This window comes from Cyprinodon tularosa, unplaced genomic scaffold, assembly GCF_016077235.1.
Source record: "Cyprinodon tularosa strain WSP-4 unplaced genomic scaffold, ASM1607723v1 ctg208, whole genome shotgun sequence".
Classification (NCBI taxonomy): Eukaryota; Metazoa; Chordata; class Actinopteri; order Cyprinodontiformes; family Cyprinodontidae; genus Cyprinodon; species Cyprinodon tularosa.
Genome location: NW_024038770.1, coordinates 1,143,163 through 1,170,020, shown reverse-complemented (window position 1 = coordinate 1,170,020; position 26,858 = coordinate 1,143,163). Strand labels below are relative to the sequence as shown.

Here is a 26,858-nt window from a genome sequence, read left to right as displayed (position 1 = left end):
ATGATCCAGTTGCTATCCATGGTGCTGATCTGCTTTGGATTTGTGTTGTTTTGCACCCTGCAGCCTAATGAGTTTCATCTTCTCTTGGAGTGTTATATTACATGTTTCTTTGACTTCAAAATGCCATACTTGTTTTTAGTGGTGCTGAACCTTGTAAGCTCCGCTGCTGCTGGTATCTTTATGGCGTAAAATGGTAAAATATTGATGAACTAAAGGAGCGGTCATTTGCCCCGCCTCCGGCCGACTCTGATTTGTCCTGCTATTGCTCCTCAGCACATATGTTTATCAGTTTATTTTTTCTTTCCTCTTTTATTGTGGCATACCTCCTGGTATAGGCCAATTTATTTGTTATATGTATCCTATGGTTGAACTTTATTCTTTAATTGAAATTAAAAAAGGAAGAAAAAAATGGAGTACTATGGACTAAGGGATAGAGAAAGCTTTCAGAGGATCCCATGAGAAGCAGCAGCAGCAGCGGGGCTCTGTGAGGTTGTAGCGGAGAAACAAACTCAACAAGCCCACTTCAGCAGCACCTTTGATCGAAGCCCACTGTGGATTTAAGCCGAACCAGGACCTGAACACCAGGAGCGGACTGAGAGTTGGAAAACTTCTTCCCAGCTGCAAAAACATATGGGACTATATAGAAAGTGTTGGAACACCAAAAATCTGATTGTATTTAAAACAAAATATCGGTTCTGATGGTTCTAATTTAAGTCAACCTACATGATGATGATGTTGATAGTGAGTGCTACTGGTCCTCCTCTGGCTCGGATCGGATTAAATGTGAGGTCGTGAGGAGGACGCGGCACAACGTGGATCCTCCTGCGGTCTCCCTCATGTTGCTCCACCGGCTGGCCTGGGCTCTGCCTGCCGCTGCGGTCTGCATCCTGCTGCTCCACGGCCTCCTGCTGAATCAACGTAAGCTTTGTTTCTTTTCCCCCCCACCTTTTTCGGTGCTCTGGGACCCGCTGACCTTCTGTCCACTCACTGAACTGCAGATAAAAGCGACCTGGTGTTCCAACATAACCTGTGACCCGTCACATGTATGTATTTCTCAATAAACGTCATTAAGAGTAGGTATTCATTTAGTGACATTAGGTTTATGTATGAATCCTGTAAAGTTAGGGTTAGTAGACAGCCTGCGCTTGAGTCACATAAATAACGGGTCACAGATTTTGTTGTAACACCTCCATTAAAAGAGAACATCCAGAGATACAGTGTAGATCAGAGGGAGAGATGAAGCACATGAAAGCTGAGTTGAAAAGTAAGGAAAGAAAAAAAAAAACAGAAGTAAGTATTTATACAAGTATAATATTGGCGTAAACACCGCATGTTGTTCCAAATAGCCCCAGATCTTAAGACTCATATGTCTGTTTAAAAAGACACATTAAACCCATAAATGACACAAAATTTGAATATTTTGTTATTAAAAAAATAATCAAAATTGTTAATTGTCTCTCATATAATTGCTACCCGGTCCACCATAACCAGACAATGAAGGACAATGTGGGACTCATTTTCAGCTCTGGAATTTCATGCCTCGGACAGGCCAACTTAATTAGTGACCTATTATTAAAAAAACATGTGATTGTAAACTTACAGGTTAAGTCCACTACATCACATTGTTCTGTAAATGCTTTTCATTCAGTGTATTTTTCTCATATACTTCTAATACAAAACAGTACTAACAAGGGTTCACTGTCAATGTAGATTTTTTTAAAACATTAGTGCCAATTCCCAACATTATTCTGTAAAACATAATGTTTCCTTTTCAACAATATCAGAATCAACATTCTGTGCATCATTCTTTACTTAAACACCCGTTTATGCGGGTAAAAAAGGAAATACCTCAGGATTAGGATTCCTTGGGTGATAACCTGAGTCTACTGGCGGGTAGAAGGGACAATCTAATGGCATTCTATGGGACTGATAACCACTAATAATTGATTTAATGGGATGATACCCTTTGAAGTGGCTGGTTTTGATCAAGTTTTATGAGCTATAAAATGTTATCTATTATCTAACTAAGTTCGAGCATATTTCTTATAAATCCTGACGAAACATTTCCATTTCATAGACTACATGCATGTCTTAAAGACGTAAAATCCCAGACGACGCTAAACTTTTTGCTTCTGAATGAAGACAAAACAGAAGTTATTATCTTTAGACAAAAAAAAATAAAAAAAATAGTCAGCCACTTCATCTGGGCAGCAATAAATAGCTGTAATGTAAAAAACATTTGTGTTATTTTTCTTCATGACTTTTCTGACATCAATCAGATTTCTAGAATGTACTTATTTTATCTGAGGGATATGGTAAAAAAATCTAAATATCTTCTCAAGGGGTAATAATAAGAAAATAGTTCCTGCCTTTATCACTTCAAGGTTTGACTATTGCTTTTTTTAATATCATGAAGTCATTTTAACCTTCAAGAAGTCATTAACCAACAGCCAATCCAAAATGCTACAGCAAGAGTTATGCAGATAAATATAAAGAGAGATCACACTCCTTATTTAAGCTTCCCTTTATTGTCTTCTTGTAAAATATAGCATAGCATGTAAAAGCCTTTTCATTTATAACAACCTAAATAACCAAACTCCATCTTATTTCAGAGATCTTGTTGTTAATTACATTCCTAACAGAGCACTTCACCCTCAATCAGCAGGTTAACTTGTGTTTCCTAGAATTTCCAAAAGTGGAATTGGAGGATGAACTTTTAGTTATCAAGCTCCTCTTCAATGGAACTGATTGCCAGTTTTACACCCTGGACAAAAAGGGTTGGTATCCTGGAAAATATAATAAGATCACAGTATATGGATCTGTCAATTATCCAGAAAATATCCAGACAAATGTGGTCAGATCTGATCTGTCAAAAATCCTTTCATATACACATACATCATGGCTATGGATCTGAGTGTTGTGAAATTTTGTCATTTTTTAGTCTTTATAAAAGCCTGAAAACGTTTTCAATGAACATAAATTCAGTGATCAGAATTAATAAGACAGAAAAAGATGATTACAAGCATGTTAATTTATCTGAACAACATATCCGGAACGGATTCAGAAGTGTTGAATCCTTTAAATATACTGAAAGATAGGGGTTTATGGATGTGTCAGATATACAGGTAAGATCCTGACAAATCCATAAAAATTTTATCTGCCAAACATCCAAGCATATATATTGGAGTATTCCAAATTGTTCCTTTTTTATGTCAGATTTTTTTCGTTATACAAAACATTTAATAATGCACAGGTATTTTCCAGCAAAATGTTAGTGTGGCTTTTCCACAGTTAAAATGACAAAAAAGAAGGTAATTAACAGTCATTAGCATGACTTTGTTGTCATTACTACAAATCCGTACACATCTATGACATACATGGAAATTAAAAATATAATTGTGACTATTAACTTTTTTTTTATTTATATTGATATTGTAGCCTCAACATTCTAACCTATAAAGTCTTTACATTTTTTTGTTTAGCATGTAACAAGGCTACATGATATTCACTCAAATGATTTAGATTTTCTCTAATACTTCTGTTTAAATTTCACCAGTTGGAAAAATAAAGTGGTGCTACTGGAAAAAAAATCAACACCAATCATTTTCATTTTGCCTCAATGTTTCTAATGACCAATGACATTTAAGTTTGAAGCTGTTGGTACAGCCAGTGTAAAAAAGTGCAGACAAAGAGGAGTAAGTTGTTTACAGCTACAGCTCGAACCAGCAGCAAGGGAAGGTGCAATTGATATCAACATCTCGTTTGTTGGCGTATGGAGGTAAGCATGGTTTGATTGCTTGTGGATGAAATCACGAGCTTATTGACTAATCTGCCTGTCTCTGCCCTTACTGTTCAGACTGTGTTTCTGCCTTTCAAGCTCTGAGATCAGCCTAGACCTTGTAAGTCTGTGAAAGCTCAAACCGCCTGTGAAGTCCTCCTCCCTTCTATCACATTCTTACAGGATTCCTGACTGATCATTGGGTTTATCTGTCGAATGTTTACAGTTTCTCCTGTGATGTCCCCTTGCCATATACACAATAAATATTTATTTTCCTAGATCTCTGTGTAAATTGCACCAGGCTGTGTCCAACCTAGGTGGCAAATTGCACCACCTCTGAGGAAGAGTGGAAGAAATGAATCAGAAAATGGACTGCAGAAGACCCATTACTTCCACAAGGAGCTCAAGATCATCACCTAAGAGTAAAAATTTCAACAAAATTATCAGTAAGTCTAATGTTTACACATTTTAATTGGCTGTTTTCACATTTATTAGCTTGACTGAATATGTATTTTTGATATCTGAAATATATTTCTGTCTGATCAAAATAATATAAAAATATAACCAGTAACAATAGGAATATGGAGATCTGAAATTTATTTCTAGACATCCAGAATGCTTATTTTTGATACGAAGAATGTCTCCTGATTTAAAAAGGTCATTTTGGCAAGGAAAAAATGTTTAGGTTGTATCTAGTGTTGTAAATTTTAACACTATACACTCAAAAAGAGAACCATGACAGTTGTCCACTCTTATAAAACAAAATATTTGTTTTTAGCTGATGTATAAAAAGTGTTTTAATTGGTTTAAAACCGAACACTTTATTTTCCCAGAAAGTACTGTTTAAACCAACAATCAATAAAGTGGACAACTGCTCTAGTTCATTTATTTGAGTGTGCAATACTGCATTTTTTTCTTTTGTCCCTTCCCTTTATTTATAAGTTATATTTATTTAACTCTTGTAAAATAAATAAAGTGTACAAATAACCGGGGTGACATCAGTATGCCTCTCTGGTTTTCTTTTTCTTTCCCAAGAAGCTGAGGATGGCCTGGCCTTAATTTTGTGCTTTATCACCTACACCTAACCTCAGAAAAGTTGGACAACTGAGTCATGGTTGAATTACTTCATACCAAGGATTTTAGCTTTAGAACGGAGGATGGCAATACCAATGACATTTTTATATTGGAAAAGATCAGATCTCATAGGGGAGTTGAGGGTGTGATTGTCTGCGGGGAAACAAATTAGTCTGTTTTAAATATTAATTCTCACTTCATTGTAAATGGATATAGTGATGATTTCATTTACCTTATAGTAGGGCTACTATCATTGCACAATAATGATCCTCCTCGAGAAAATGCTCAATTTATGCATTATTTATGTACTAGGTTAAGAGAAGTGGTGTGCATAATCTTTCTCAACCAGCTCTGCACCTGCAGTTGCAATAATCCTGCTTCTCAGCAGGCTCTGACCAACCAGCACCTTTTCAACCCTAAGCAGGGATATCTATTTTTGTTTCCCAAGTTTTAGTTTTATAAAGCAAGAAAAAAGCAAATTCTGCAATGGAGCAGTTTTAATGCAAACGTGCGATGAAGTGAAAAGTTGAGAAGAAAAATTATAAATATTTGTTATCATTAAATTTAACTTGCTTTTTTTATTTTGTTTTAATTTACAGCTGCTTAATTCACACAAGGAGATCGCTAGAAAGTCACTCAATGGCGATCTGATGTAGATCTGGAATACATGGAAGGGGTGGTGGCGGCCCTCAGAGTGACATGGAGACTGACAAGGAGGACACCACGGTGTGGAAATTCAGCCACACTGTGGAGGGCTGACAAAATCATAGAGATGATCAAAAAAATGCCGGGGAGCACTCGACAGCAGGTTGATGCACAACCCGACGCTGGCTCACTATATTCTGACCAGTGGTGTGAACAGCCTGGAGATTAACCCCATCTATTTGAAATGACTGCAGTGCAATAAACACATTTCCAAAAATGTCTATCTTTGTTTTATTTTTGTTCAAAGTATTCTGCTATTGGTCATGGATTACTTCATGATATTAGAATTAGTGTTGCACCGGTACCCATACCAGTATCGGGGAATACCAACAAATAGGGCACCGATACCATTTTGAGAGCCAAAAGTTTGTTAAACTATTGTCACCCTTTCTGGGTAGGCAATAAAAAGTTCTACTGGATTCACTTTTTATTAGCCTTTTTCCTGCTTCACAAAGGTAGGCAGCAGCTTGACAAAGCCATGATGGCAATTATTTTACATCCAAGTAGTATGAAGTTCTTCATATTACACAAACACATCTATTTTAAACAGATGGTATCGGCATGGTATGGGTATCGGCCAATACTACACAGCTGGATATCGGTATCAGGGCCAAAAATGACATCAGAGCAACACTAATAAGAATATAGATTCAGTCTTTACCACATGACATTTTTTTTTCAGTTGGTCGATTCTGTGGGGCCAATATTCAAAATTGTAAAGAAGTGTATAGCACTCTGTTTTAACTATGTATTTTCTACCCTGCAATTGTTGTTTAACTTAAAACATATGATAGAATGCTTTTTTTGATTTAAAAAATAAAGTAGAAAAGATCTGAGATGGGACAGTTTAACGGTTTGTCTTCATTGCACAACAGAAATGGAAAAAAGCAAGAAAAATCCAATTTAGGATGTTATATGAAAAAGTTCAGCATATATATATATATATATATATTTTTTATATATGAATGCTTGTCGTCCTTATGATTTTTTATTTAATTGGAGACATTTTAATTAGATTATAGAGGTGAAATTACTCATATTTTGATACACCGACTTTAATCAGAGATGTTTTAAATAAAATATAATTCTAAATAAGACTTGTATTAACATTGAGTCATGAAGAAAATAAATCTGCATCTAGCTTTAAATTTGAATCAAGACTGTAACTTAGTGAATGTATTAAATCAAACCGAAGGAAAAGTCTTGTATGTAGATTATAATTTTTTCTTCTTTAAATGCTTGCTCTCAGGTCAGCTGGTGGCAGGAAGCTGTGAGATTGTGACTCTGGATCGAGACAGCAGCCAGCCCAGGATGACTGTTGCTCATCAGACAGCCCGTTGTGCTTGCCATAAAGGACAGATCGCTGGGATGACACGAACCAAACCTGCCTGTGTTGATGGTATGCTTGTTTTTTTCCTAAAGAATGCTCTGATTGAGAACACAACACAAGATGATGAGGATATGATCAACCATCAACTCTTCTCTGATTACTTCAGAACTGCAGGCTTTCAAGATCTATCCAGCAGTCTTTGTCAATTCTGTTGGCTCACACTTTTGCCAACAGATCATCTAAAAGAAATTAGCAACAGTCGTTGTTGTTTACACAAACATGTGTGTGATGCATTTTGAAGGGGGCCAAGTGAATCCAGACAGTCAGTCCTATGGAGGGATTAATCGTGAAACTGTGGGGTTATTGGGTGAAGTCCCTAGTGCATCTGTCTCAGTTGTCTTGTGCTTTTGCAAGACACCTCTCCTGCCTTGCCTGCTCTTGGTGCTCAGAGAGCCTAGTGGTGCAATAGATACAGGCATGTCTGTTGGTTTAATGAAATAAGCCAAAATCACGGAATTATATCACAGAATGTATATTTAGCTACTCAACTATATATTTGTGTAATGGCTACCCAACTATACATTTTTATATTTGTGATGAAGGCTTATCTCCTAAAATACATGATTTATTCTGACCTACATTGTGTATTTAATTTATTTTTGTGCAAGAAGGACACCCGGACAGCAGCAACGTGATGACATTGGTCAATGAGCATAACTGGTCAAACTGTTTGCATCTCAGAGGGAAAAAATATTTTGCACCTCAGTCAGGCTATGCTCTCACCATAGACTTTAGGTGCTCAGACTGAAAAGCCTTCTGGCAGGATTGTGTCAAAAATGTCTTTGGAATCGGTGCTTTTTTACATACATGGTTAGAGCAGTACAGCTTCAAAGACAGGTGAAATAGACTAGTGTATGAAACTGTGAATCCTGGAGGTGCTCATAGAAATAGGGGCAGGCTAGCCATTGTAGCAGTGGGACAATGGCTCTATTCAGGTCCTACCTAAGCTGTACTGCCTTAACAATCAATGCCACGCATTAGCGTCACACCCTCAGAGTCCTCAGAGTCACAGGGACTTGACATCCCCCTTGACATGTTGAGTTCTTGTTTAAGACAGTTTTACACTGTCAACTCTGGATGTTGTTCTGTGGACTTAGGAACGGCACAAAAAACAAGATTATCTTGCATACCTTTTGGCTGGAAAACGGCAATCATCTTCACCGCATTCATGTTTTCCCCTAAGAACTACATCAACCATGAAGCTTTTTTTAAAGCATGTTGTTCTCAGTTCCTACCATAGCTGCTCTTGGCTATATTAAAGAGATTCCTTCAGGTTTCGAAATTCCTTTTGCATAAATTCTACCAGGGTCTGTCTGGCATTCAGCTTGGTAAGCTTTTGGTTGATAGGTTCTAAATGTATTGGTGAAGGTCTTATCCTGTGAAGGGCTGGTACTGATAGAGCATTCAGAGCGTGTAGGCTTTGATGTTCTCTGAGGTTTCCCCAGTAGGCTACTACTCAGTTTTGCTCTGCAGGCTGTCAGGTTTCCTCACCTAGGCTAAGGAATATACTGGTTAACAATTTAAATAATATTTTACATTTGGCAGGATTTATGTACTCTTTTGTTGTTTTTTTGTTATTATTTTGTAATGTCCTATACATGCTATGCTGTGAGGGGGAATAAGGACTCCTATCCATTACTATTCCCTTAAGAAGAATCACATAAGGTTAAAAACCAATTAGTTATACGGTTAATGGTTTCTGATTAGGCAAATAATTTCATAACATTTATTTGAGCAAAGGATTTTTTATTTACCTTATGAAGTTGCATTGTGAATTAGTCTGAACACATTCCAACAGCTCTAAATTGGGCCCTACTGACATGATGGGGCCAAATGGGGCACAGTAGGCCTAATATTTTTGGCCCATGTGGAAAACCAACTGGCACCAAGCTTATTTTTTCATCAGTTTCTATGGTGGTCCCCAGTCTATTTACCTAAAATTGTTTATGATATGACTTATAGTAGGCACAACCAACAAATATGTGGGGCCCAAATGGGTTTTGCAATAAAATTTGGCATCCACTTGGGTTACCCACCCGGGGCTCAGCTATATTCATCCTGAGTTTCCTCCAAGTGTTTTGCCAGATGTGTTTATGATGGGCCTTGGATGGGCCACAACTCAGACCCAGCCAGCAAACATATAATACCGTGATGAAAGATGTATTTTCATGCAGACCTGGTGCCTCCGGGGGGCAGCTTTAACCAATGCTTATACATGACACTTCCGTGCATTCAAAATCAGAATCAGACATACAGGTGCTGGTCATAAAATTAGAATATCATGAAAAAGTAGATTGATTTCAGTAATTCCATTTAAAAAGTGAAACTTGTATATTATATTCATACATTACATACAAACTCATATATTTCAGATGTTTATTTTGTTTAATTTTGATGATTACAAATGACAACAAATGAAAATCTCAAATTCATCATATCAGAAAATTAGAATATTGTGAAAAGGTTCAAAATTGATGGCCCCTGGTGCCACACTCTAATCAGCTAATTAACTCAAACCACCTGCAAAAGCCTTTAAATGGTCTTTCAGTCTAGTTCTATAGGCTACACAATCATGGGGAAGACTGCTGACTTGACAGTTGTCCAAAAGACGACCATCGACACCTTGCACAAGGAGGGCAAGACACAAAAGGTCATCGCTAAAGAGGCTGGCTGTTCACAGAGCTCGGTGTCCAAGCACATTAATAGAGAGGCGAAGGGAAGGAAAAGATGTGGTCGAAAAAAGTGTACAAGCAAGAGAGATAACCGCACCCTGGAGAGGATTGTGAAACAAAACCCCTTCAAAAATGTGGGGGAGATTCACAAAGAGTGGACTGCAGCTGGAGTGAGTGCTTCAAGAACCACCACACACAGACGTATGAAAGACATGGGTTTCTGCTGTCGCATTCCTTGTGTCAAGCCACTCTTGAACCACAGACAGCGTCAGAAGCGTCTAAAGAGAAACAGGACTGGACTGCTGGTGAGTGGTCCAAAGTCATGTTCTCTGATGAAAGTAAATTTTGCATTTCCTTTGGAAATCAAGGTCCCAGAGTCTGGAGGAAAAGAAGAGAGGCACTTCATCCACGTTGCTTGAAGTCCAGTGTAAAGTTTCCACAGTCAGTGATGGTTTGGGGTGCCATGTCATCTGCTGGTGTTGGTCCATTGTGTTTTCTGAGGTCCAGGGTCAACTCAGCCACATACCAGGAAGTTTTAGAGCACTTCATGCTTCCTGCAGCTGACCAACTTTTTGGAGATGCAGATTTCATTTTCCAACAGGACTTGGCACCTGCACACAGTGCCAAAGCTACCAGTACCTGGTTGAAGGACCATGGTATCCCTGTTCTTAATTGGCCAGCAAACTCTCCTGACCTTAACCCCATAGAAAATCTATGGGGTATTGTGAAGAAGAAGATGCAATACACCAGACCCAACAATTCAGAAGAGCTAAAAGCCACTATTAGAGCAACCTGGGCTATCATAACACCTGAGCAGTGCCACAGACTGATCGACTCCATGCCACGCCGCATTGCTGCAGTAATACAGGCCAAAGGAGGCCCAACTAAATACTGAGTGCTGTACATGCTCATACTTTTCATGTTCATACTTTTCAGTTGGCCAACATTTCTATAAATCCTTTGTTTTTATTGGTCTTCAGTAATATTCTAATTTTCTGATATGATGAATTTGAGATTTTCATTTGTTGTCATTTGTAATCATCAAAATTAAACAAAATAAACATCTGAAATATATGAGTTTGTATGTAATGTATGAATATAATATACAAGTTTCACTTTTTAAATGGAATTACTGAAATCAATCTACTTTTTCATGATATTCTAATTTTATGACCAGCACCTGTACTTTAATAATCGCAGTAAGTTAGGCTGTCGCTGGACATAAGTTCTGGACTCATTATGAATACGCTATGTATATTCCCCAAATTAAAAAAATACATACATGTTCAGCGTATGCCAGCATTTTAGAAGATTCTAGGACATAGGGCACATGCTTTATAAATGAGCAAGTTGTGACATGGCCGTTAGGCAGTGATAAACAATTTCATCCACATCCCTTCATTGCATGTCATAGGGCTATGCTTAAGACACGTGGATAATCACCAATTAGAAAAAAGCATCCTGTGCAGCAGTCAGAGAAACAGAAAACGCTGCATTATATTTATTCCAAAAACAATTTTGTAGAACTCAATTTGTCTGAAAATGTATTGTACCAGGAGCTCTAAAAAGGTGATATTTCATAAGTACACATATTGAATCTCTTCCTAATAAACTGATAGTGCGATGTTTAGACATTCAAAAGAATGTTCTAACTCAATCCCAGAGTCTGTCTCACAGGAAAGTGGCACGGAAAGTTTTTTCTTTAACAGTAGTACCCCTCAAACAAATAGAAAACACATGATGGCCACTAAGCTTAGGCATTGGTGGCAAATGCCAGCTATTTCTGTGTCCCCTCCCTCTGCCCTGCTTAAGGCCATTCAGATAATTTCATTTCCTTATTGTGACAGAGCTGTGACAGAGGTCTGTCACAGCTGATTAAAAAGAGCAAATAGCTAAGACTCTGACTTCAGCTGCAGCTAAGTTAGAGAAGAGTTTTTTTTTTCACAAAATCAACTTCCTTGCCCAGGATTCAAAGACATTCATTAAACATTTATCTGATCTGTTTTACAGGTCTATCTGCTTCCCAAAATATTTTAAAGGCTCTCCCTAGGTACACAGCTTAGTTATAGTTAAGTTGGTTAATTGAAACCTGGTTGTTTAAGAGCTGTAGCCCCTTAGAGAAGTTGAGGAGAGGGAGGGATTAGGCTTAGTTTTGACCATGCCTATTTATAGGGGGGACATACTGGTCAGGCCTAGGTTAGAGGCGGGTCATGAACCAGCCCCCTGCATGTATGGCAAGAACATTTTGTATATTTTTCCATTTGCAATGACATAATGGTCGATCACATTAAATCTTTCCCCTTAATTACTTTATTCTGACTATCCACTTCCTTCTAAATGTTTATACCCATGCTGCAGTATCTTCAAAGTTAACAAAGCTAAGGTATAAGGCCAGCTGAACTACAGGTAGAGACAGGAAAATACACAAATAACATTCCCCCCTCTGTCCTGGGTCAGGCAGTAGCGCCCCTTTAACATAGAAACAGCATAGTGGCACTCACCTGAGAAATGCACCTCAAACCACAGGCACAGCATAACTTTGAATCGCTCTCACCTCCAGTAAGTCCATTTGTAGGGGGTCACGACTTGTAAGCACACTGATGACACAGTACACTCAGCATGTTTTGTCAAGGATTTGATGTCTCTCTTTGCATGTATAAAATTTGACTGAGAAGACTACAAGGTACATCCACGGGCCGGATACCAGGTAAAGCAAAGAGGGTGTTGTTTGGATCAACACTTACAGTACAGAGATAGTTTTAACCATAGCTCCCAGCCTACCACCGAACGGAATATGGATATCTGGTCCTCTGACAAGCTAGAAACCTGTGGCAAGTGACCGGAAACCCTGTGGGCAAACACAAAACTGCACAGCAACACTAATTAGTCATAGATAAAGCCGATTGACAAGACTATTGTATCGGGAGAACTAAATACAGTCTGGACAAAGATCAAACCCTCACAGCAGTGTGAGCTTACAAGAAGTGGGTGAATTCTCCATCAGGATATCTTAAAGAATGAAGAGAGGTCACACTAAACAGGACAGGCCACATCAACTTCAGAAAGCTGCCAGTAAGAGAAACCTCAAAGATGAAATTTGAGTGTGAAGTGAGATGTTACAGCAACGACAAAGCTATGATAATGGGAAAAAAGGAATCCAAGCAGGGGTGCAGAACAGCAAGCAGATATAACTAGCCAGTGCTGACCGGCCCAAAAAAGCCAATCCACACTGCAGACATCTCAGAACTCTTACAATAAATCCAAATGCCAGCCATCTTTCATGATTCCTGGTACTAGTGCTAGTCTGATTTAATATTCAACAAACTTGTCAGCTCCACCCCATTTCCAATCAGCCTTTACAGACTCATCGCTTCCCTGACTATATAACCAGTTCTCAGACCAGTTATTAGAACCAGATTACTACAAGCCATCTGTCAATTTTATCCAGTATTCCTTTAAACTTGTCTGCCTGATTAAGACCCAATTCTGCCTCCTGATTCTATGAGCCTGACTGAATCCTATTGGACCTGCCATTGTCTGTTTGTGGATCTCTGACCTGCGTTCTGTGCCTTGACCTCGCTCTCAGGTTCTCCTCTGGATTGTCTCTGGATTTCTGATCATCTAGCTTTGACTCTGGACCTGCTCTCAGACCTGCATTGTCCCCTTAATCATTCTGCCTGTCTCTGCTCTCACAGATCTGGGCCAACAATTAATAGTCAAATAAGGATTCCTGTGGGGTTCAGCAGTGACATCAAATGCCAACTGGTGGTGGTGGTGGTGGGGTGACGGGACGAGGTCTAAACAGAAGTGAAAAGAGAAGCCTACTGGGTGGATATCAGTGTAGAGATGTTGATGACCCCCAGGGACCTAGAGACAACAAGTCCATGTAAAGTCAGAACCATGGAGGATAGGAAACACAGAACTTGGAAAGGAATTGTATGGTGCTATTGAAAGCTCTGTGTTTACACCTTGAAGCTTTCTCTCCAGGTATTTTACTGAAAAGAGATCACTTGGGACAAACTCTTTAAATAACACCTCATAATGTATATGTATCAAATAACCATGAGATATGACGACAGATTTTGAATGAAATTGTAATCTTACTCAGATCAGAGAAGTTGCTTTGAATTACAGAAGGTAGTGCTTACCTACTTGGCACACATCTCATGAAGTGGCCACAACTCACAGTTAGAGAAGCATTTTAAAACTTCAGTATGCCATATCATCACATCATTATATCATACAAGTTTGCAGATGAGGAGACAGTCATGGCTCCAGCCTTACCAAAATATTACAATTTGTTTTTAGATCAGGACGCTGCTCTTATTCCATTCCCAAATCTTTGCCACTTGCATAATGATGATGACTTTTGTCCTGACCGAGTAGCCGTCCTAATTAATTAGATAAACTATTTAGTAAAACATTTCTGACATGCAACATGCAGGTAATATTATGGTTTAACAAACTCAGGCAATATCAATAAGGATAACCCTAATAATGGTTGAAAGGCCACTACAATGTACTGACAGTGAAAGACCTCTAGATTTCTTTTTGTTTACACTTCTGTATACAAAATGACAAAATAAATCTATCTAATTCTAAGTCTCTAACAATGACATAAAGAAATAAATATACCAGAAGCTCTACAGCCACCAGCTCGACAGTTACCTCTTCTCTCTTACTAAACCTCAAGTTACATTGCAAATGGGCTCAAAAGTATAAGCAATGTGATTTACATGCCTGAATGTCCTATCAGCTTCGTCTTCCATCATACCAAATTGTTATCCACTCCTAACAAAGAGTTGTTCAAGGGAGAAAAGCCTCATCTTCTTTACACAGAGGATCATGGGGGAAAAACTCATTTTCACCTCACTTAGGGTTATTAATGTTCCAAGAACCTGACCTACCTAAGAACAGAGCAAAATAATGTTTTGCAAGCAGAGACATCCTCCCTTCTCAACAAGCATTCCTAAACACAGCATATGAGTTCAGTCACTAAGGTTACATAGTTCACATAAGTTAAAATCACATTGTATTAAATGAGTAAATATAGTTAAATTAAATATTGTGTTACCTCTGATTAACAAATAAAATTTCACAGAATTATGTTTTCACACAGTGTGTTATGTTCGATCCTTTATTCTTACCATAATTTTAAATTGACCTTTGTCATTTAGTATAGAGACTGGGTAAAAATTTTGTCTAAAGTAGAACCTCAAAAACAAGGAATAACTGACCTCATTTGTTTGTTAATTTCTCCTTAGTTCAAATCATCAGGAATCACCAATGGTGTGAGATGGCTCCATGTTTGGATGATGAGGCTTGTAACCTTCTGGACAATCAGTCCGGCTGGACCTGTACACAACCAGGAGGCCGGATTAAGACCACCATGGTGAGAACAAACTCTTAGCTAAGAACATGATTCACATGTGTATGTTTCCCTCTAATAATAATGCTTAGAATCACACAAACCAAGATTAACCCAGTTGAGCAATTGGAATGTTTTCAAACCAATTCACAATGCAAATCCATGACACAAATAAAAGATTTTTTTGGCCAAATAATGTTTTATTAAATGATTATATTGGAAATCAATCATCATTAGTTAAATGATTCTTAGTCTTCTTTGAGTAAGGTAGCAGTTAGCAAAAATGAGGATTCCATTAGATTACTTTTTTTGTCATAATTTGGTAATCAAAAGGTATGAACTTTAATGTTTTATTAGTGTTTTAATCCCTTAGTGAAATAAAGCTTGCTCTAACTTTATAACAACAGCTAAAAATATATTACTCTGGCATAGTGTACCATGCATTCTATCATGTTAGCTTTGTCTTTACTCATCAATAAACATATGAAATTATGAAAATTATTAAAATAAATATTGTTTAACTAGAAACTCTCCCCAAAATTTTGAGTTTCCTCCAGGTGTTAGCAGCTTAATATGAACAAAAGAGGGCATGAAGATTCTTCATCAGGCTATCTCTTAGCTTCAGTCTCCACACACAGAAGGCATTTTCAATATGCTGGGGATTTTAACCGGGCTAACTTAAAAACTGTGCTCCCTAATTTCTACCAAGATCTGGACTTTGCAATTCAGGGGTGAAAACAATATAGATCTGGTTTACTGTAACATCACAGATGCATTTAGAGCAGCACCCCACCTCCAACTCAGGTCATCAGATCACCTTTCTGTCATGCTAATTCCTGCATACAGGCCCCAGCTAATCAGGGCCAAACTTGCAGACAAAGAAATCAGAGTTAGGTGCGAGGGGGCCATGCAGAAGCTCCAAGACTGTTTTGGATGCTCTGACTGTTAAAAAAGATAAAAGCTTCAGCAACCTACCGTATTTTCACGACCATAAGGCGCACCGTACTAAAAGGCGCAGTCTCAGTTATGTGTGCCATTTCTGTATTTAACACACACATAAGGCGCACCGGACTATAGGGCGCGTTTTTTATATACAGGTACATGTCCTCTACTACCTTTAAATACCTCTACTGAGTATTTAAAAATACAGCGGGCCCAAAACTGAGTATGACTCTGCTTTATTCATGTATTTATTACAAAGTATTAATCAAACCTGGGAGCTGGCCGTGAGACAGACACATCGCAGATGACAGAGCACTGTGATTACTCCTAAATTAACTTAAAATCCTGAAACCTGCCGACGGAATATGTTCGCTTTTATTACCGGTATCCTGGTGCCTGCAGTTTAAATTATTTAGATGAAAAACACCTGCCAGCCGCCACGGTGAACCCGGAGGCTGCCCGGCCTAGAGGCTGCTGATGAAGTGATTTCTACTGTCGGCGCACCGCTGGTATGTGGGGGTCTGAGCGCCTCCGACAGAAATAGTAGCCTATAGGCACGATGATAATCTGGATGAACTGACTGCAATTATTAAGTTTTCAGGTGGACTTTCTCACTTAAAAACATATTAAAACTACTTTATTCCCACTGATCACAGCAAATATAGCTGTAAGATTTAGATTATTTAGATGGAAAAACACCTGCCAGCCGCCGCGGTGAACCCGGAGGAGACCCGGCCCAGAGGCTGCTGTTGAATTAAGTTTTCAGGTAGAAAAATAGAGGGGGAGCAAAACTGAGTAGGCTATGTTTGTGCTTTATTCATGTATTTATTACAAAGTATTAATCAAACCCATCAAAGTCATCATCCTCTGTTTCTGAATTAAACAGCTGCGCTAAATCAGACATGCCAATTTCCCCTTCTTCGCTGTCAGAGTCACTTTCCGTGCAGCGCGGCTCCTCAGAAATAATGCCGGCTTTTGCAAAAGCTCGAACAACAGTGCCAGCAGACACGTTAGTCCAAGCATCAACAATCCATCCGCAAACGGTGGCGTAACTTGCCCGGCGCTGCCTTCCACTTATCGTGAAACTGTGGTCTCCGTCGGTCATCCATCGCTCCCACGCCGCTCGCAGCCTTACTTTGAACGGCTGGTTCACACAGATGTCGAGCGGTTGGAGTTCCTTTGTCAGACCTCCCGGGATAACGGCGAGCACAGCGTTAATTTTTTTTCACCATGTTTTTCACATCAGCTGTGAGATGGGCACGCATGGAGTCACATATTAAAAGCGATGGTGATGCGTGGAAAAAACCACCTGGTCTCCTCACATACACCTGCCTCAGCCACGCTTTCATCATCTCCTCATCCATCCAGCCCTTTCATTTGCTTTAATATCATATGTCATCAGAGCGATGTGTCTGTCTCGCTGTCAGCTCCCAGATCAGCTTCTCTGATTGGTTGATGCGGCGCTTCCAGCAGCAAAACTTCAATTTTTCCATCTCGAGCAGCAGCAGCGTGTTGGCAGCGCGCTCCCGACGTGCTGCGCCTGCTGCCCAAAACGCGCTGCAGGACCTTTTGCTGCGTCTATACGCTCGTCAACCGTTGACTTTGCATGTAAACTCGCTGCTTCTGCTGCGTCCGGTTCACAGAGAGCACAGCATTAACTTGTTTCACCATGTTTTTCCACATCAGCTGTGAGATGGGCACGCATGAAGTCAGATTAACAGCAATGGTGTGGTGATGAGTGGAAAAAAAAAAACACCTGGTCTCCTTACAGTGAGCCACTCTTTCATCATCTCCTCAATGAGGTGGTCTCAAAAGTCGCAGTTACAACACACATAGGGCGCACCGCACCAAAGGGCACCAATGTGCGCCTTATAGTCGTGAAAATACGGTATTTAAAAAAAAACACACACACACATATATATATATATATATATATATATATATATATATATATATATATATATATATATATATATATATATATATATATATATATATATATATATATATATATATATATATATATATATATATATATATATATATGAGTATCCCATGGCTGTGTCAGCCCTCATCAACAAATGCATTGAGGACATCAGCAAAACAAAGAACATCACCATCCGAGTCCAACCAATGACCCTGGATGAATGGGGAGGTTCGGAAATCGCTAAAAGCATGGAACTCAGCTTTCAAGTCTGGTGATAAAGAGGCATTGAGGACAGGACGTGCCAACTTGAACAGTACTATCAGATCTGCAAAGCAGAACCACAGCCGAAAGATCCAGGATCTCTTCCATGATGTCAGCAACACTAGGAAGATGTGGCAAGGTATACAGGCGATTACTGAGTATAGCACCCTCCCTCCTGGTAGATGCAGCAAATGCTGATTTCCTAAATGAACAAAATAACTTCAATGGAAGGTTTGAGGCACTATACAGCACTCCAGCAGTGACGGACATTTTTAACATCTCGCTGGACCAATCCATAGTGTCTGCATGCTTTAAGTCTGCCACCATCATTCCGGTGCTAAAGGCGCCTCAATTCTCCCCCCAACATTCGACCCATTCCAATTTGCCTACTGACGAAACTGCTCCACTGAAGATGCCATCTTCAGGTGCCGATTGAGGTACTGCAACAAGATAATTTGCTCCTGCCCGTTATGTCCCTTTTGGGAATGGTAAATGGCCTGTACTGTATATAGCGCTTTTTCAAGTCAGAGGTCTTGACTACATTCAGTCATTCACCCATTCAGGCACACACTCACACACCGATGGTGACAGGCTATATTATAGCCACAGCTGCCCTGGGACTCACTGACAAGGGCGAGGCTGCCATAAACGCCAACCACCTCCGACCACCATCATGCAGGTGAAGTGTCTTGCCAAGGACACTACAACACTGAAAGGCATAGCTGGGGCTTGAAACGACAACCCTCAGGTTGCACAGTTGGCGCTTGGCTTTACTGTCATGAATTTAAAGGCCTGAAGCAGTAAAAAGAGATGGAGGAATATTAAATGAAAATTACAAACTTTACAGGAAATAAATGACAATAAGATGGCAACAGTGCACAAGGCAAATGGAAAACAGAGACTTATATACAACAGGAAAAACCTGAGAACAGTTAAATCATCTGAAAATATTGATAATTATTCAGTCTCTCAGAAAGTCACTGAGAGCTGTCAGCTGCTAGAAAATGGTTTGACCCGTGAGGTCTGACCATGGCAAAGGAAAGAGATGGTGATCCTCATTAGGCAAGTCTCATAGGAACTTTAAGCATGGTCATACTTGTTAGGATAAGAGATCTTAGAACCCTGGTTGGTTTGAGTTAGAACCACCCAAGAGGAGGGTGGAGAAGGGGTTAGGCTTGAGTGTGATGCCTTTTTCAGCTGATTACTTTTTCATCCACTTCTGACTCACTTGTGAAAACCCAGTGCATGGCTTAGGTCTTGGCATGAGGGATCCAGCAGAACCACATCATTTGCAAAACGCAGAGAGGAATTCTGCTCGTCTTCCAACCAGCCCCCCCTCCAGCCTTTGGATGAACCAAGAAATCCCTTTTCATAGAGATTATATAGGTCCCGTTGCATGTTGGACTCCTGCCCTGCTGAAGTCCAACATGCAACGGGAAAAGGGCTGACTTAATACCTAAAAATCAGAGCCAAACTTCTGCACAGAGACCCAATAGCCCATATGAAAGGTTGCATAACTCCATTTTCCTGGTATACTGGTATACCCACAAGGCATTGGAGGGGCACAGTCTAATAAAGGGGTGGGCAATTCCAGTTCCTGGGGGACATCGGAGAAACCACCAGTGAACCATTGCAATGGGGACATGAAGATAGTCATCCTTTAGGTCATTTGATGTAAACCAATCGTCCCGGGAGATAGCCTGCAAGACTCTCTTGGTTGTCAGTATGCGAAAGCGCATGTCCTTCAGAAATGAGTTCAGTCCCCTGAGTTTTAGAAATGGATGAAGGTCCCCAGTCTTTTTTGGGACCAAGAAATAGACAGAGTAAAAGCTACCTGGATCCAGCAGGGATCAACTGGCACTATCGCTTCCTTGTCCTGCATGGTGCAGATTTGTGTGAGACATAGTTACATTGCTATTGTGGGGTGATTCCTGAGATATTATGTGGCACAGTTCATCTATTCATCACAGCCACAGGTTTACAACACATCCTAAATTTATGTAGCAGCCTGGCCTATCAGGTGATGAAATTATTTAGTTATTAATGCATATTTATGCTATGTGTTTTCTTTATTTCAACAATAAAACTAAAGGTAGATACACAATATTAAGAAAGTGTATTTACACTGATTAATCTAATTTTTTTAAACATGCAAAGGAAGCCTTTGTAATAACGCTAATTTTTTCCAGGTTTCCTGACAGATGACAAAGAAGAAAGATTCCTGCTTTGATTTGCTTACCATGACAAGTAACTGGTGAAAGATGAGGAGAATTCATGCAAGACCAACCGTGAGAAACCTTAAAAGCCTAAAGGACCGCTCTTTGATGTTTGGCTGACCAATGTAAACTACAGTCAAAGAAGGACTTTATATTTTTATAAAAAGATCTGACAAAGAAAGATAAGGTCCCATCCATGGATTTCATATCTTTTATTCCGAAAAGGAACATCAAATATATGTATTATTATCTATATTGTCTTATGTTTTCTTTTTTTTTAATATTTTCCTGTAAGATCGGTCACATCTAATTGGTTCTAAACTGCTTCTGCTGACTTTGTCTCGCATTTGAAATCATGCTGTATCCACTTTTTTCCACACTAATATCCTAGCCAAGCTAAGAAAACATGGACTACATGCAAGACTATAAAATATCTCAGGTTGTTTCCATGAGTTGGCTGCAGAGAAAGTGAAGGAGGGCATCTGGAATTATATACAATCCAGTTGAGCTTAGAAGGTTACATGTGTTCATCACTTGCATGAATATCATAATTCTTTTATAATGTTTTATTTTGTAAACAACAATCTGAGACACCAATCTAAATTATTATGAGATTTCTTAAATACAGGTCCTTCTCAAAATATTAGCATATTGTGATAAATCTAATTATTTTCCATAATGTAATGATAAAACTTGAACATTCATATATTTTAGATTCATTGCACACTAACTGAAATATTTCAGGTCTTTTATTGTCTTAATATGGATGATTTTGGCATACAGCTCATGAAAACCCTAAATTAGCATATCATGAAAAAGGTCTCTAAATGAGCCCAGAAAAATCAACTGTGGTTTGATTTAATTATGTTTCACCTAATCATCTGAATCAACAAATTAACTCTAAACACCTGCAAAGGTGACCGGACCCTGAGGAAGATTGTGGAGAAGGGCCGATTGCAGATCTTGGGGGACCTGCAGAAGCAGTGGACTGAATCGGGAGTAGAAATATTCAGAGTCACCGTGCACAGGTGCGTGCAGGAAATGGGCTACAGGTGCCGCATTCCCCAGGTCGAGCTACTTTTGAACCAGAAACAGCGGCAGAGGCGCCTGATCTGGGCTACAGAGAAGCAGCACTGGACTGTTGCTCAGTTTTGCATGTCATTTGGAAATCAAGGTGCCAAAGTCTGGAGGAAGACTGGGGAGAAGGAAATGCCAAAATGCCAGAAATCAACTGTCAAGTACCGACAGTCAGTGATGGTCTGGGGTGCCATGTCAGCTGCTGGTGTTGGTTCACTGTGTTTTATCGAGGGCAGGGTCAATGCTGCTAGCTATCAGGAGATTTTGGAGCACTTCATGCTTCTCTCTGCTGATAAGCTTTATGGAGATGAAGATTTCAGTTTTCAGCACGACCTGGCACCTGCTCACAGTGCCAAAACCACTGGTAAATGTTTTACTGACCATGGTATCACTGCTCAATTGGTCTGCCAACTCTCCTGACCTGAACCCCATAGAGAATCTGTGGGATATTGTGAAGAGAAAGTTAAGAGACGCAAGACCCAACACTCTGGATGAGCTAAAGGCCGCTATCGAAGCATCCTGGGCCTCCATAACACCTCAAGAGTGCTAGAGGCTGATTGCCTCAATGCCACGCCACATTGAAGCAGTCATTTCTGCAAAAGGATTCCCAACCAAGTATTTAGTGCATAACTGTACATAATTATTTGAAGGTTGACTTTTTTTTGTCTTAAGAACACTTTTCTTTTAATGGTCGCATGAAATATGCTAATTTTGTGAGATAGGAATTTTGGGTTTTTAATGAGCTGTATGCCAAAATCATCCATATTTAGACAATAAAAGACCTGAAATATTTTAGTTAGTGTGCAATGAGTCTAAAATATATGAATGTTCAAGTTTTATCATTAAACTATGGAAAATAATCAACTTTATCACAATATGCTAATATTTTGAGAAGGACCTGTATTCACAGCGTCAAAAAAAATTTTCTGGCATGTAGTATAATTTTCCTTGAAAGTTGTAATGAATTTCCTTGCTTGTGGGACTCATTTCGAGGGGATTGAGGTATAATTCATTCTAAGTCTTTCCCACTTTCTGGTGCTACAGAGACCATCCTTATATTCCCTGCTACCGTGGTTGTCTATCAGTTATTATCAAATTATTTTGTAGAATACAAGTGGGAAGCAATGTCTAGATATACTTACATATGTAAAAATTAAAATGTCAAATGTAGAAATAATAATAAGGCAACCTCAGTGATGATAAATGCTGGAGGATATAATCAATTAAATGAAACCATTAAGGTGTATATAGTTACTTGAAAACTTAAAATAGTATAACTGAATACATAATGAGATCATCATTTTCTACATGGCAAAAATTTAATTAATATGGGATCAAAAAGCTTAGGTGTTGCCATATGTGTATATATTTGTGTATAAATGTTATATATTTTTTAAGATAGGGGAGGAAACTATCCCCATCCTCAACGTCATCTGGTGGTTTCCCAACCAACAGGCACAACTTGGTACCCAAAATGATCTGTAAATCAAACATGCATAAATGCTTCACCATGATTATAATATTCAAGATTAGAAATATTAGCTATAAATAATAGCTATAAATGATACATTTTGAAAAATAACTGACTGCTTAAAACTTGGTTGACTGGATATAAGGTTCAATAAAAGAATAAAAGTCAGTCCTGAGTAAGTCTGAAGTATGGTCTCTATATAGCAACTTTTCTAAGTCCAAAGTGAGAGGAGTCCCAGTGGCAGTGACCTTAATTGAGATCCTTCCCATTTAAAAGTTCCTTGACTCCACTGCTCCTGTTGGAGGTGCATGTACGTATTCATTTTTTTTTTTTAAAAGAGATCATATTTCTCCTATTCAAGTTCACTTCATTGGCTTCCTGTTAAATCCAGAATATGATTTATAATCCCCCTTCTCACATATAAAGCCTTAAATGACCAAGCTCATTCTTATATCAGAGATCAGATTGTTCCTTATGTTCCTAACAGAGCACTTAGGTCTCCAACTGCAGATTTACTAGTGGTTCCTAGAGTTGTTTAAAGAATAATGGGTGGAAAATATTTTAGTTATCAGGATCCTCTCCCATGGAACCAAGTACCAGTTTTAGTCTGTGAGGCAGACACCCTGTCTAACTTTAAGGAAAGCCTTAGAACTTTCCCTTTTGATAAAGCTTATAGTTAGAGTGGCTCAGGTTAAGTAAGATTTATTTGCCTTTTTAAAAAAAAAAAAATGCCTTCTCCCTTGCACCACTACTGGCATGCCTTAAGGACATTAAAGCCTGGTTGGCAGTGGAACTTTTTATTATCTCAACGACGCAAAAACTGAAGTGATAATGTTTGGTCCCCATAACGTTGTGAAGGTGGACCCCCCCCAATCCCCCGTTGACTTGAGCCTTTTAACTTTGAAAAAAATCCTGCTGTCTCAAACTTGGGTTTTAAGACCGATTTTAAATTGTATTGGCAAGTCAGCTCTATAGTAAAGCTAATTTTTTATCCTATCAAACAGTTGGACAAGGTCAACCCTTTTCTTGCACAGCAGCATTTATAAACAATAATGCATGCCTTTGATACATCTCTGACTACTATAGCACACTTTATTTTGTGGTGAGCTAGTCCTCCCTCGTCTCCAGTTGGTGCAAAATGCAGCTGCATGCATTTTAGTTGGAATATGTAAGAGGAAGCACATTGGCTTCGTTGGCTGTCTGTTCATTTTAGAGTTCATTTTAGGAATGTTTTATTTGTTTTTAAGTCTTTAAATGGCTTGGCCCCTCCCTACCTCTCTGAGCTTCTCCCCCCCACCGAGGTCCAAACGGAAGCTTAGAGGAGACAGAGCTTTTTAAGTTCCTGATCCTAAATTTGGGAATGAGCTCCCCCTCCTAATTAGACAATCATCTTAAGGGTCTATTTTTAAAACTCATCTTAAATCTTATTTTATTCTTTGGTTTTTAATACAATATGAGACTCAGTTTATGCGCTTGTGGTTTGATTTATTTTCTTTTTTTTATACAGATTTATTTGTTTTATGTATTTAAGTATTTTATGATATTTGTTTTATTCCTTTAAATTTCTGTGTTGTTTTTTCACAATTTTAACTCTACCTGATACAGACCTCACTTTGTGGCAGCTGTGTTTTTTTAAAAGGGTTTATAAAATAAATAAAAATATATAATAATAAGTTTATTATAAAACTCGGTCCTCAAGGCCCCCTGTCCTGCAGGTTTTAGAGGTTTCCTTGCTCCAGCACAGCTGATTTTAATTGAAAGCTGATTAACAGGCTTTTGATCTACTGCAATCATTATAAACAGCTGTGCTGAAGCAGAGAAACCTCTAAAACCTGCAGGACAGGGGGCCTTGAGGACCGAGTTTGGGGATGCCTGTGTTAAATAAACCACATTTAATAGTTTTTACTTTTTTCACCCAATTGGAGTTAATTTAAATTTTAAGTAGATTATCACAATTTACTCTTTCAGGATTATTTTCTAATTTATTTATAGACTCTCCTTCCTGATCTGCACCCTGGGTGGTCAGGGTTTTGTAGGACTAATAAATTCGGCCAGATTCCCTGAAAGAACTGCACCATCCAAAGTCGGATGGATACTGTCTTTTCGAATGAGACCAGGTTTTCCTAAAAGACTGCCAATTAACAACTAGCGGTTGAATGACGACATGTGGCTAAACATGTCATCACTGGTAAGATGAGGAAGGGGACATGAGAAAATTACTAAGTCCGACATTCTTCTGGCAAACGAACATACAGAAGCAACGCTTATTTTAGTGACCTCCGATCGGTATAACAGGGTGTCATTACCGCCAGCGTGAATAACAATCTTACTGTATTTAACATTTACTTAGCCACTAGTTTCAAGTAGCATTTGATGTTGCCCATTCTTGCCCCCAGCAAACATTTGCCTGTGATCCCTGGTGTTTCTAATTCCACCTTTCTGACTATGGAGCTGCTAATTACCCGAGTGGGCGGGGAAAATCGGTTAGAAACATGGACGGCTTGGTGGTGACCACTTCCCAGAGATTTAGAACTACGCTTTCTGTATACTGTCACCCAATCACCTGGCTGCTAAGGCACTTTTGGAGAACCACTACATAGAAGTGTCCCTGGTCTTGGTGTTTTCACTCTAACTCTGACCCTCATGCCTCCAAAGCTACAAAAATACTACATTTATTCCACATTCCATTATCACTAAAGGAGTTAGAGGAATAACTGAACATCTGACACATAGAGCAGGAGAAAGCTGAGGAACGTTTAGAAAGAGGCTCGCTACTGCTTACTACCAGAAATAAAACAGTGTGAAAGCGACAAGTGTACAGTAGAAAAGAGCAGCAGTAGATCTATGTTTTAAAGTGCTTCTGGACAGTTAGAGCTAAATACAGAGATATCACGGAAAAATAAATAACCTAATTTAGACGAAATTAAGTTCAGTACCTACAGTACTTAAGGATCAGTGTATCTATTTTCCTATTTTATGTCTGCTTCTGCCTTCTTGAACTCCCAGTCGGCCTCAGCAGAAAGGAACTCACGCTAAGTTTCTTCTACATTTCTAAGAGTTTTTCCCTCCTCATACAAATTTGGTGTAAGGGATTGCTGAGTGTGAGTCAACATTACAATATATCTATTGTCACCACATGCTCATCCAGGAGGATTTTGTCTTGCAAAGGCGATGATTAGGTGCAATCAGTTGGTTAACCTGAGGTAGAATTTGTTTTTACCAATCTGGCTTTATGATCTGATTGAAATGTCTCTGTTGAGTGCCTTAAGATTATCTGTGTTGTGAATTGAGGCTATATTAAATAAATAAACTGAATCTGAGACGCAACTTAGCTGGTATTTAGGAAACCCTCTCATCCGACCGGATATTGAAAAATGCTGAAAGTAAATGATATGGAAACCAAAGAGACACCCTTCTGTTTTAGTGAATTGTTTCGGATCTTTTCTGAGTCGGTTGCATGACCATCTGTGAAAACTGCTTTGTACAAAGGCCTGGTTATCTTTTGCATGTTGGTCCAGTTTTTTGGTGGCCAAATGATGTGTCTCATCCCCGTGCCACAAAATAATTAAAAGTTTATCAACCAAAAAAACAAACTTTATTTCAAAACTGAACTTCTCCAAAGTGCTATATTAATAGCAACCTTAGAAGGGAGGTCCAATCCATGGCATGTTGAGGACCAGCTATTAGCTTTATGTTCAGCCACATCGAGCTAATTGGACCTCTAGAGGAATAATTAGGATATTCGATTAAAGCAATAGGAATATTGGCTTTCCTAACCAATGTCACATTTTAATCTTTGTTCTGCAGATAATGGCTGCTGTCGCCACAGGAGATCCTCTCTTTACATTTATAGCCCAATAAAACGCTGGGAAGAAAACAGAGTAATGTTCTTTCTTTTTTACATACATATTCTTTCTTTAGTTGCTTTGAAAACCATATATATAGATAGAATTTTATATTTAAACACATCATTATGG

At 38.9% G+C, this 26,858-nt stretch overlaps 1 protein-coding gene across 1 annotated transcript; it reads left to right on the top strand.

The window, feature by feature from the left end:
- Positions 1 to 324: 324 nt before the first annotated feature.
- Positions 325 to 26,742, top strand: LOC119783593 (chemokine-like protein TAFA-5). Its single transcript, XM_038285188.1, has 4 exons — positions 325 to 918; positions 6,807 to 6,956; positions 14,884 to 15,011; positions 26,689 to 26,742. The coding sequence occupies exons 1-4, from the start codon at positions 837 to 839 to the stop codon at positions 26,740 to 26,742; spliced, it is 414 nt and encodes a 137-aa protein (XP_038141116.1). The 5' UTR covers positions 325 to 836.
- The last annotated feature ends 116 nt before the right edge of the window (positions 26,743 to 26,858 follow it).